Consider the following 12,500-nt stretch of genomic DNA (forward strand, 5'->3'; position numbering starts at 1 on the left):
GCTATTTATACACCGGCCCCCTTGTCCCCCTTTTTCCTCCCCAAGCTCCAGTGTTACCATCAGGACTGCTGGAGTGGAGGCACAGCTCTGGGATGTGTATACACCAGGGTCCAACAGGGGGGGGGGGATTCAGGGTTTGGCAACATTCGGCCAAATATATGCTGCAGGACAATATGAATATACGTCTATACTCAGTGATTAGCATTGCTTTATGGCAATATTTTCTTTCAGGATCGTAGCATCTGTGTGTTCTTTTGTCCGGTTTGTCAGTTGCTTTTTCCATCATATGTGCTATATCTCATCTTGTTTATTGATATGACTGTGGATGGAGGTTGTATCTCTGTCAGCCACTGCTTCTCTGTGATGACATGATAAATACAGTCGTATATTCATAAATAAAGGGGAACTCGTCAGTTTTCCACATGAATGTGTGTTTACTGGTGTTGGAGACGGCAGGTTGTGTTAAAGCCTTGTGCTGTATGAAGTCTGGTACATCGCCTCGGCTGATGTCACTTGAGTCAGTTGAAGACTTTTGAAATAAAAGGAATCTGTGAAAGTTAAAAAGAAGGATTTGATCTTTGTCGGAGTACGGAGGCTCCGAGTGGAAATAAACACACAACCTGTTCCTCACAACGTGATTGGTCGATGTCCATGTGGAGGCTCAGAATAATCTGACAATAGTAATCTGGTATTCTCGCTGAAGTGACCCTCGACCCCGGTGTGTGAAGGGCTGACCTGGACGTCTCTGCCCTGACGTTGGCCTCGTCGTCTCCCTCTTGTTGTCACGACGACTCCCCCTCTCCAAACCCGCTGTCCTCGCCATCACACCTGGAGAACACGCCGCCGCCGCCCTGCCATCATGACCTCTCTCTTCTGAAACCCTGGTGAGCTCTGCCCGGGCGTTGCTGCTCCGCCAAGCCGAGGAACCGAGCAGACAATGGAAGTGATTGAGAACCAAACAGACGACGTTATTGAATTTTAATCACATCCTTTCCACGCTGACGCTGAACACGGCAATTACCTGTGTGTGTGTGTGTGTGTGTGTGTGTGTGTGTGTGTGTGTGTGTGTGTGTGTGTGTGTGTGTGTGTGTGTGTGTGTGTGTGTGTGTGTGTGTGTGTGTGTGTGTGTGTGTGTGTGTGTGTGTGTGTGTGTGTGTGTGTGTGTGTGTGTGTGTGTGTGTGTGTGTGTGTGTGTGTGTGTGTGTGTGTGTGTGTGTGTGTGTGTGTGTGTGTGTTGGATGACAGGCTCATCAGGTCCTCACAGAGGCTGAAAGAAGGTCGTAAGTGGCTATCAGTGCGGCCAGCCCTGTCTGGATGGACCCCCCCCCCCCCCCCCCAGACGGGGTCTAATTATCCCCACCATGGCTGAATCAACATTTGATTATATCCTCCCCACGGCTGCTTTCAAAGGCTCTATTCAAAGACCACTTTTATGTCTTTTCTCTCATAATCAAGAATGGCTGTTATTTGCTAATGATGAGTTTAAATGTTCTTTTAACGCGACCCCTGATGAGCAGGAAGATGTCTGACATACGTGCTGCTTCATGCTCTCGAGGGCGCCGCTTTGGACCTGAAAGGGTTTTGAACCAAATTAATATATTATATTTATTTTTATCTCAATCTTATTTGAAGATATGCAGTAATTTATTCTGTGAAGTTGCAGTCAGTAAATGTTTCCAATGTGAAGGAGTCAAATAAAAACCATCCTGAATGGTTGTGTGTGTAGATATGACAATGATGATCTCGGTGCTCTGGTACCTGCAGGACTCGCAGCATTGAGAGCATGGATTCTGTCTTAACCTCCATCTTGTCGTTGTTCTGTGTTCCAGCCAGCGGAACCTGGCGGAAATCACCGAGTTGATCCACACGGCGTTCCTGGTGCATCGTGGGATCGTGGATCTGAAGGGCTGGTCGGACTCAGACGGCCCGCTGAAGGACATGGAGTTTGGGAATAAGATGGCCGTCCTGAGCGGCGACTTCCTGCTGGCTAACGCCTGCACCGGACTGGCTCAGCTGAATAACACCAAGGTAATCACACGCAGCACAATTAATATCTGACCTGAGGTCAGTAAAGAACACGGTTAATATCTGACCTGAGGTCAGAGGAGGAGGACACGAGACGGAGGACACGAGCAGGAGGACACGAGGAGGAGGACATGAGACGGAGGACACGAGGAGGAGGACTGTGATTAATAACGCTGGTTAATAACTGATTAATAACGCTGGTTAAAGGGATAGTTCGGAATTTTGGACATAAGACTTATTTTCCAAGTCAGCCGGTGTGTTCGAGACGTCTGGAGACGTTTTCAAGACATTTCATTCAGTTCTTCTAGTTGCCGAGTTTGCTTATGTTATGGCTAGCGCAAGTCAATGGTTCTAGTTAGACAGGCATTAAAAACACTCATACCGACTCCACAGTGCACCCGAGGCAAATCAATTAAAACACTAGACTGTCGATGTACATATCTGTGTTGATAGAATATTTGAAACAAAACTAACCTCGCATCGCATGAATCATCCATTTTTTGAGGGACTATGTTCTCAGCAGCAGCGGAATTTTACTTTGCTCTGTCGGACTCAAAACTCTAAGACGCGCTGCTCGGAATCCAGCCGGTAAATACACACCTGAACACCGCCGATTTGTCTGCCCTTATACCCCCAAGGCTGTCTGAAAAGCCCTCGGAGCTCAATCAAACACCGGGCAGCACACGGCCCCGCAAACCCACAATTACGCACAGCGAACCCGAACCTCTGCTCCGTCCGGAGAACCGTAAACCCTCGGAGGCGTTGCGGGGAATGCCTCCGGTAAATACACACCTGAACACCTCCGAATTGTCGGCCCTTAAGCCCCCAAGGCTGTCTGAAAAGCCCTTGGACCTCACACAAACACCGGGCAGCACACGGCCACGCAAATCCAAACATGCAGACTCTCCGTCGGACTCAAAACTCTAAGACACGCCGCCCGAAATACTGCCCGTAAGCAATCGAACCGGGCCGAATTGTCGGGCCTCATGCCCTCAGACCTGGGTGAAAAGCGCTTGGAGCTCACACAAACACCGGGCAGCCCACGGCCACGCAAAGCCACAATTACACACTGCGAACCCGGACCTCTGCTCCGTCCGTAGACCTGTAAACCCTCGGACGCGTTGCGGGGGATTCCCTCCTGGCACCACCAGTCTCCGTTTGTTCGGTCCCGGTTCTCAGCTCCAGCGGAGGCTATCTCCGTCTCCACAGACGCTCGTTCACGTTCTGCCCTTTGAGCATTGCTCTCGTGCAATTCTTCCTCTGTATATTCAGGCTCGTACAGGTACGGCTGGGTTTGGGTGGAAAAAAACTCCTCATCAGAGTCTTCAAAAGTTTCACTATATTCTCCAAAAGTGGCCATTTCTGTGAGATTGAAGAAACTAGCACTGCAGGCTACTCTGCGTCTGTAGCAATGACAGCAGGTAAACAAACAATTATAGAAACGGTAACTTATAAGTGCTAGGTGATATCAGTCCGCCGCTGCCATAGCCTACTAGGAAGTATGACACGCTGCTGCTGCTGCTGCTGAGACATAAATCCTTAAAAATGCAAAGTTGGTTTTATTTCAAACATTCTATCAACACAGATATGTACATCGATAGTCTGCCGTTACAATGGATTTGCCTCGGGTGCACTGTGGAGTCAGTATGAGTGTTTTTAATGCCATGCTAGCTAGAACCATTGACTTGCGCTAGCCATAGCATAAGCGAACTCGGCAACTAGAAGAACTGAATGAAATGTCTTGAAAACGTCTCCAGACGTCTCGAACACACCAGCTGAGTTGGAAAATAGGTCTTATGTCCAAAATTCAGAACTATCCCTTTAATATCTGACCTAAGGTCAGTAAACAACACGGTTAATATCTGACCTGAGGTCAGCGATGAACATGGTGAATATCTGACCTGAGGTCAGTGATGAACACGGTTTATATCTGACCTGAGGTCAGTAAAGAACACGGTTAATATCTGACCTGAGGTCAGTGATGAACACGGTTTATATCTGACCTGAGGTCAGTAAAGAATATGGTTAATATCTGACCTGAGGTCAGCCATGAACACTGTGAATATCTGACCTGAGGTCAGTGATGAACACGGTTTATATCTGACCTGAGGTCAGTAAAGAATACGGTTAATATCTGACCTGAGGTCAGTGATGAACACTCCCAGCGGTCCTTGCAGCTCCATTGATTGTGGGATTCATGGATTATTATTGAGAAATCTCTGCTGGGTGCTGAGGGTGCTGAGGGGTTTTCACTCACAGACAGCGCCACCCAGTGGCCGTTTCTGCCGGGTACAGAAGCAATTAACTAATCAGAGCTCAGTAGCTGGGTTTAACAATAGGGCTGTGTCTGTGTGTGTGTGTAACTGTGTGTGTGTGTAACTGTGTGTGTGTGTGTCTGTAGCTGTGTGTGTGTGTCTGTAACTGTGTGTGTGTGTGTGTGTGTGTGTTTGTGTGTTTGTAAGTTTGTAACTGTGTGTGTGTCTGTGTAACTGTGTGTGTAACTGTGTGTGTGTGTGTGTAATTGTGTGTGTGTGTAACCGTGTGTGTAACCGTGTGTGTGTGTGTGTGTGTAACTGTGTGTGTGTGTGTGTGTGTCTGTGTAACTGTGTGTAACTGTGTGTGTGTGTAACTGTGTGTGTGTGTCTGTGTAACTGTGTGTGTGTGTGTGTTTTTGTGTGTGTGTGTGTGTGTGTGTGTGTGTGTGTGTAACTGTGTGTGTGTAACTGTGTGTGTGTAACTATGTGTGTGTGTGTGTGTGTGTGTGTGTGTGTGTGTGTGTGTGAGAGTTTAACTGTGTGTGTGTGTGTCTGTGTATGTGTGTGTGTGTGTGTGTGTGTGTGTGTGTGTGTGTGTGTGTGTGTGTGTGTGTGTAACTATGTGTGTGTGTGTGTGTGTGTGTGTGTGTGTGTGTGTGTAACTATATGTGTAACTGCTCCGTCAGAATGCGGTTGCCTGAGTGGATCACGATATCCTATACCCTTTTCCCGCCGGCCTGCAGCCGCCTGGCTTCACGTGTGCTGTGTCTCCACGCCGTACGGGGGAACCCGCCGGAGTCCAAGCATCAACATCCTTCTCATGAAGATGATTTAAGGTGCGGCATGTCCCTGCTGCTAATTAGCTTTCATGAGGAAGCGTCCCTGCAACAGCTGATTGACAACTTAATGGAAGTGATACGATTGTTTCCTGAGAGATGGAAACACGCTGGGAATGAAACGCCAGCAGACCTATGAACACAGCGAGTATGAACGCAACGCGGCTCACACCGGATCACCACACCGGATCACCACACCGGATCACCACACGGCAACACTTCCTCACCACCGGGGGAGCAGCGTGACGATAACGGAACCCAACCACAGAAGACGTCTTCAGGTGGACGCTGGAGAAGGTTCAAGGTTGTTGGTGGTATGACCCTTAACACACAAACCTGAGGTCGGAGAGTTTGAGCATGAAGACCTTCTGAAGGCCTGTGTGGTCGTGGTCCAGCTCCGAGCTCCTGCAGCGTTGGAAGTTTTCCTCCCTCGGGGTGATGAGATTGTGTGTCGTGGCCTTGAGAGGAAACCTTCCTGCTACTTGTATAAACTGTAAAGTAATCCCACCGTCGGGCTCGGTTTCTTCCCCCTCGCAGACCCGTCGGCAAAACACGATCTGGCTGGATTTGGGAATGGAGTAAGGGGGAGGCAGGGGAAGAGCTCATCTGATACTTTCCAAAAAAAGACACCCCCCCCCCCCTCCTCACGGCGGGCAGAGACACCACATCTGGTAACACTGGAGGCACATTGTCCTTCCAGGTCTGCGGCCGGCTCCGCTTTCCTCAATATTTTCCCCCGGTGGATTCAGTTACCCCGCAGGGTACCGCAGGGCACCGCAGGGCACCGCAGGGCACCGCAGGGCACCGCAGGGCCAGCACCGCAGGTTACCGCAGGGCCGGCCCCGCAGGGTCGGTGGAGCGGCTGACGTCATCAGACTGTTCTGATGAACCAAGGTTGTCTGGGATGAGCTTAAGGAGCTCTCGAGGACATTGAGCCTCTGTACATGGGGCGGCTGCACCACCGGCCGCCCCGTTCTTACGTGTTCTTACTTTTTCTTATGTGTTCTTACTTGTTCTTACGTCTTCTTACTTGTTATTACGTGTTCTGGCGTGTTCTTACGTGTTTATTTAAGGCAGAACTCTGTAATACCCATTTGTGTTTCCTCGTGCAGCACATCCCGCCTGGCGGAAGAAGCAGTGGGTCTTTCTCGATTTTTTTGCTTTAATCTTTCTGTGCCTTTTCAGCAGAAAATGTGTAGATACTCCTAAACATCAACACATTAATAATACAGACCTGCAGTGCTCAGAGGCTCAAAGTGTAATAAATCTCTAACTCATTAGTGGAGCAGAGAAGCAGATCATTACTCCAAAACCTCTTTTACCCTTCTGCTCTCTGGACCCGGTCTTAGTTGGGCTCACCATCTGCCTTTTGAGCTCCATTTCAGGCCCCCGGACCGGACCGACACCGGATCCGGATCCGTCTCCTGGACTTTAAACTCGTAGCACATGTGAATAAACGGAGCCGGGGTCTGGGATGATGGGCAGCTGATGATGGGCAGCTGAGTTTGCGCCCGCTCACCTTGTTTCCTGCAATCCTTCGCCGAGCCAGCTGTACAGATGAGAGCGCTGATGGCTCAAGCTTCAACCGTGGGTTTTAATTACAAACGTCACGGATGTCTGGAGCCTAATCGATGCCGCTAGCCAGAGTGATCTCTAACGAGGGACGAGGTTGTTGGGTCAGTGGCCGAGTCCAAGGATGCTTCGGCAGGACTGTTGATAGTGATGTCATCAAACCCATGGTTTCCTGTCTTCATGTCAGGGATGCAAACTTGTCACCTTTCGGCGAAATTCGCCGTTTTTGTTCCGAAAAAGGTCATTTGTGTGATTCATGGAGATCTGCAATAAAAATATTTCGGGGGGGGGGGGCGTCCAAGTAATCGGCGAACGCAAGCTGTCATAAATATTTATTCCAAGCTTGTTTGTTTGGCCAACCCGTGTAATCATGTCATCTTCGGGTCTGTAGCTGCCTTGATGCCGTACTAGACAGGAGTGACGTTGGTACGCTTCAAAAACGTCATGGTACAGACACACCAACTCCGGCAGCGACGCAACGGACCGTCGAACGCACCGGCGAGTGGGCAGTTCTGTGTTCAAGTTGGATAAATTGGATAGACGTCCTGCGAAGTGGGCGGGACTTGAGTTTTGCTCTGCCGTTTCCAACATGGCGGCCGGGCCACAAACGATCTCATTTTACAGTTAAACTACACGCTAAAGCATGTTTCTGAAAACATTTGAGGCGGGAAATGTGTAGTGCAGTAACAGAATCTGGATTCATATTTGATCAACACTGCCTAGTTTGATAGTTTGAACGAAGTTTCTGGAGCCGGCGGCATTGCGTTGGACGGACGGCATTTGCATATAGTTCAATCTATCGAACTTTATGCAAATTCACGTACGGCGACAGGGCCGCCAATTCGACGTGCCGTATCCATCATGTGGAGCTCCTGCTCTACATAGACAATGAATGGGATCCGTTGACTTGACGTCTGCTGCCGGAGTTGGTGTGTCTGTACCATCAGGCTTTCTAACGTAGGCTAACGTGCTAATGTCAGACAGTTCGCTGACATACGCATCGCAAATCACAACCATTTTTGCTGGTTACAATAACGGTGTTATCGGATAGTACAGTGTCTATTTCTCAGGAACCTTTGAAAAATCTAAGCGAGAAAACAACGTTAAATGTACCTACCATACCTTCACATTAAAAAAAAAAACCTAAAATAAATAATGGAAAATCAACGGAGCAAAGGCTTACTCTGATATCGATGTAATGTTAGCGAATGAGGGGTGAGAAGCCCCCTACCTCCCCTTGCTAATATTTATTCCGTTCGTCCAGAGTCAAATCTATTCTTGAGGTTCCAAATATTTTCAAAGCAGTTTGTATTTCAATGTGAGGAGTCGATCGAGTTATTTTATGTTCCGTCGTTTGAAGCAAACCTTTTAGCCCTGGCATTGGTCTCCCATTATTTATACCTTCACTGGAAGGGAAGTCCATTTTCCAGGCTCTCGCCAGCCCCCTTCAGTGAGGCAGAGGAATAACATTGAAGCATATGCAATATATATATATATGTGTGTGTGTATGTATATATATATATATATATATATATATATATATATATATTCCGCGAGGGGGTTTGGGTCCTTGTCACCTTTTTCATCCCTGATGAGTTTGCACCCCTGTCATGTTGTTGTGTCCATCTGACAGGTCGTTGAACTGATCTCGAGTGCCATCGGTGACGTGGTTCAAGGAATCTACACGGAGAATCCCAGTAACAGTGAGGTAAGAGCTTCATAAGCATCGGTCAGTGTGATGATCCAGAATGATCCATGTCAGGAAAGAAAATGGTGTAATATTCCTTTGACTCTCATTAAACGACCAACACAGAATTCTTCTAACAAGGGTTGACCCTGAATGTTGACCCAGAATTCAAAGTCTTTGTTGTCCATTGAAAACAAACCAGTGAGCGTACTGGTAGCACTGTGTTTACTGGTCTGTAACGTCCATCCTGCTGCCTGAAACCAGAGCACCAAGCGTGGATTCATACGCCGCAGAAAGTAATCCCCAACAAATGTGCAGTCTACGTTTGAGTAACATTAGCTAGAAACTCCAGCTGTTTAATGAGATTACTAGATATATATATATATATATATATTATATATATATATATAGACAGACAAGTTTGTCGTGTGCTCCGTAGGAAAAAAGCCTCGCCGACGGCATGGATGTGGCGGCGTGGGAGGAGCACTTGTTCCTGTCCCACGGGGCGCTGCTGGCCAAGAGCTGTCACGCTGCGATGGAGCTCGCCGACCACGACGAGGAGCGCCAGAGACTTGCCTTCAACTATGGCAAGCATATATCACTGGGCCACAAGGTAACCTGTCCTCCCAGCACCCACACACCACAAACAAACATCTTGAATATAGAGACAAACCTCACCTGTTGGCTGCCTTTGATTGGTCGAGTGTGATCTCCACTGTCGCCTGATTGGCCGACGTGCTCTGTGTTCCGCAGCTGAACTCTGACCTGCAGCCGTTTGTGAAGAGCAGCGGCGGTGAGACGGCGCCCTTCAGTCTGAGAGCCGCCCCGGTGGTTCTGCACCGCCAGGTCGTCGGCCAGGAGAGGTGGCGTCAGCAGCTGCAGCAGGTATGAAAACGGGGTTGTGACCCCGGGGCACGGGGGTCCTTACATCGTTATTACATCACCATGTTGTTAAACGTTCGTTCTCTCGCCTTTCTTTTGACATCTGAATGTGTGTGATGACCGGAGCCTGTTAACATGAACAAACAAAGTTAGGACTTATTAACGCGTCTCTGTGACCGTTCGCCTGTTAAACATAAGCTCCTAACATGAGCGTTGACCCTCCGAGATGCTGCAGCAGGTTCTCTCTGGAGACTTTGTCCTCGGAGAAGTCCTGAAGGATTTGTGTTCATGTTTAAACATTTCAGAACACAAACAAGGAGATTTTTGTCCTTTTGTTTTTCTATGTGTGACTTGTTGATAAAAAAAAGTTGTTGAGAACAATGTGAAGGCAACCATGGTAATGTTCCTGATGATGTCTCCTCCGCCAGGCGACGACACGGAGGAACCAGCTGGACTACTCCAAGGTACGTCTACTGGATCACAGTCCTGAATGCAGAACCTGTTCATCTGCAGAGTCTTCTCACTGGAACCTGCAGAGCAAGTGGAGTAAGAGCTTCCCAAAGTCAGGCTGGGGGGTGGAGGGGAGGGGAGGAGGAGGAGGAGGGGTTATCTAGACGCGTCTGAAACCAGAGCAGGAAGGATTAGTTACCGAGGCCTATTTGTGGAGGAGACGGCGAGGCTTGGAGACAGGGGCATTGTGGGAGAATCTCCTTCAGGGAGCTGTCGACGAGAGGACGAGGAGGAGGACAGGAGGACACGAGACAGAGGACACGAGACGGAGGACACGAGGAGGAAGTCATGAGGAGGAGGACACGAGGAGGAAGTCATGAGGAGGAGGACACGAGGACAGGAGACCGAGGAAACAAGATGGAGGACACGAGGAGGAGGACACGAGGAGGAAGACATGAGGAGGAGGACACGAGGAAGACATGAGGAGGAGGACACGAGACGGAGGACACAAGGAGGAGGACACGAGAAGGAGGACACGAGGAGGAAGACACGAGGAGGAAGACATGAGGAGGAAGACATGAGAAGGAGGACACGAGGAGGAAGACACGAGACAGAGGACACAAGACGGAGGACACGAGGAGGAGGAAGACATGAGGAGGAGGACACGAGGAGGAAGTCATGAGGAGGACACGAGGACAGGAGACGGAGGAAACAAGATGGAGGACACGAGGAGGAAGACTTGAGGAGGAGGACACGAGGACAGGAGACTGAGGAAACAAGATGGAGGACACGAGGAGGAGGACACGAGGAGGAAGACATGAGGAGGCGGACACGAGGAAGACATGAGGAGGAGGACACGAGACGGAGGACACAAGGAGGAGGACACGAGACGGAGGACACAAGGAGGAGGACACGAGGAGGGGGACACGAGGAGGAGGACACGAGGAGGAAGACACGAGACAGAGGACACGAGACGGAGGACACGAGGAGGAGGACATGAGGAGGAGGACACGAGACGGAGGACACGAGGAGGAGGACACGAGGAGGAGGACATGAGGACACGAGACGGAGGACACGAGGAGGAGGACACACGGAGGACACGAGGAGGAAGACATGAGGAGGAGGACACAAGGAGGAGGACACGAGAAGGAGGACACAAGGAGGAAGACATGAGGAGGAGGACACGAGAAGGAGGACACGAGGAGGAGGACACGAGGAGGAGGACACGAGAAGGAGGACACGAGGAGGAGGACACGAGGAGGAGGACACGAGACGGAGGACACGAGACGGAGGACACGAGGAGGAGGACACGAGACGGAGGACACGAGGAGGAGGACACGAGCAGGAGGACACGAGGAGGAGGACATGAGACGGAGGACACGAGGAGGAGGACTGTGATTAATAACGCTGGTTAAAGGGATAGTTCGGAATTTTGGACATAAGACCTATTTTCCAAGTGAGCCGGTGTGTTCGAGACGTCTGGAGACGTTTTCAAGACATTTCATTCAGTTCTTCTAGTTGCCGAGTTTGCTTATGCTATGGCTAGCGCAAGTCAATGGTTCTAGTTAGACAGGCATTAAAAACACTCATACCGACTCCACAGTGCACCCGAGGCAAATCAATTAAAACACTAGACTGTCGATGTACATATCTGTGTTGATAGAATATTTGAAACAAAACCTTGCATCGAATGAATCATCCATTTTTTGAGGGACTAGTTTCTCAGCAGCAGCGGAACTTTACTTTGCTCCGTCGGACTCAAAACTCTAAGACACGCCGCCCGAAATACTGCCCGTAAATAGGCAATCGAACCGGGACGAATATTCGGGCCTCATGCCCTCAGACCTGGGTGAAAAGCCCTTGGTCCTCACACAAACACCGGGCAGCCCACGGCCACGCAAAGCCACAATTACGCACCGCGAACCCGGACCTGTGCTCCGTCCGTAGACCTGTAAACCCTCGGACGCGTTGCGGGGGATTCCCTCCTGGCACCACCAGTCTCCGTTTGTTCGGTCCCGGTTCTCAGCTCCAGCGGGGGCTATCTCCGTCTCCACAGACGCTCGTTCACGTTCTGCCCTTTGAGCATCCCTCTCACGCAATTCTTCCTCTGTATATTCAGGCTCGTACAGGTACGGCTGGGTTTGGGTGGAAAAAAACTCCTCATCAGAGTCTTCAAAAGTTTCACTATATTCTCCAAAAGTGTCCATTTCTGTGAGATTGAAGAAACTAGCACTGCAGGCTACTCTGCGTCTGTAGCAATGACAGCAGGTAAACAAACTATTATAGAACCGGTAACTTATAAGTGCTAGGTGATATCAGTCCGCCGCTGCCATAGCCTACTAGGAAGTATGACACGCTGCTGCTGCTGCTGAGACTTAAATCCTTAAAAATGTAAAGTTGGTTTCATTTCAAACACTCTATCAACACAGATATGTACATCGATAGTCTGCCGTTACAATGGATTTGCCTCGGGTGCACTGTGGAGTCAGTATGAGTGTTTTTAATGCCATGCTAGCTAGAACCATTGACTTGCGCTAGCCATAGCACAATAAAATATAGGTCTTATGTCCAAAATTCTGAACTATCCCTTTAATAACTGATTAATAACGCTGGTTAATAACTGGTTAATAAAGCTGGTTAATAACTGATTAATAACCAGACTTGTTGACAGAAACTTGATTGTTTAGGATGAGAACCCAGGAGGCTGTTAGTAAACAGAAGTGAGTCTCCAGTTGGGAACGGAGTGAATCTAATTTAAAGACGTGAATATTTCTGACTAATGAAGACGAGATG

General features: G+C 49.2%; 1 protein-coding gene across 1 annotated transcript in view; it reads left to right on the top strand.

Moving 5' to 3' along the window:
• The window catches only part of pdss2 (prenyl (decaprenyl) diphosphate synthase, subunit 2), a 32,730-nt gene that overhangs the window by 19,094 nt on the left and 1,136 nt on the right, over window positions 1-12,500 (top strand). Inside the window, exons 3-7 of the mRNA XM_084014152.1 lie at window positions 1,830-2,028; window positions 8,322-8,396; window positions 8,815-8,988; window positions 9,129-9,260; window positions 9,686-9,721. Coding sequence (XP_083870278.1) covers window positions 1,830-2,028; window positions 8,322-8,396; window positions 8,815-8,988; window positions 9,129-9,260; window positions 9,686-9,721 — 616 coding nt within the window. The remainder of the gene's footprint in view (window positions 1-1,829; window positions 2,029-8,321; window positions 8,397-8,814; window positions 8,989-9,128; window positions 9,261-9,685; window positions 9,722-12,500) is intronic.

Source organism: Eutrigla gurnardus (genome assembly GCF_963514095.1).
Source record: "Eutrigla gurnardus genome assembly, chromosome: 7".
Taxonomy (NCBI): domain Eukaryota; kingdom Metazoa; phylum Chordata; class Actinopteri; order Perciformes; family Triglidae; genus Eutrigla; species Eutrigla gurnardus.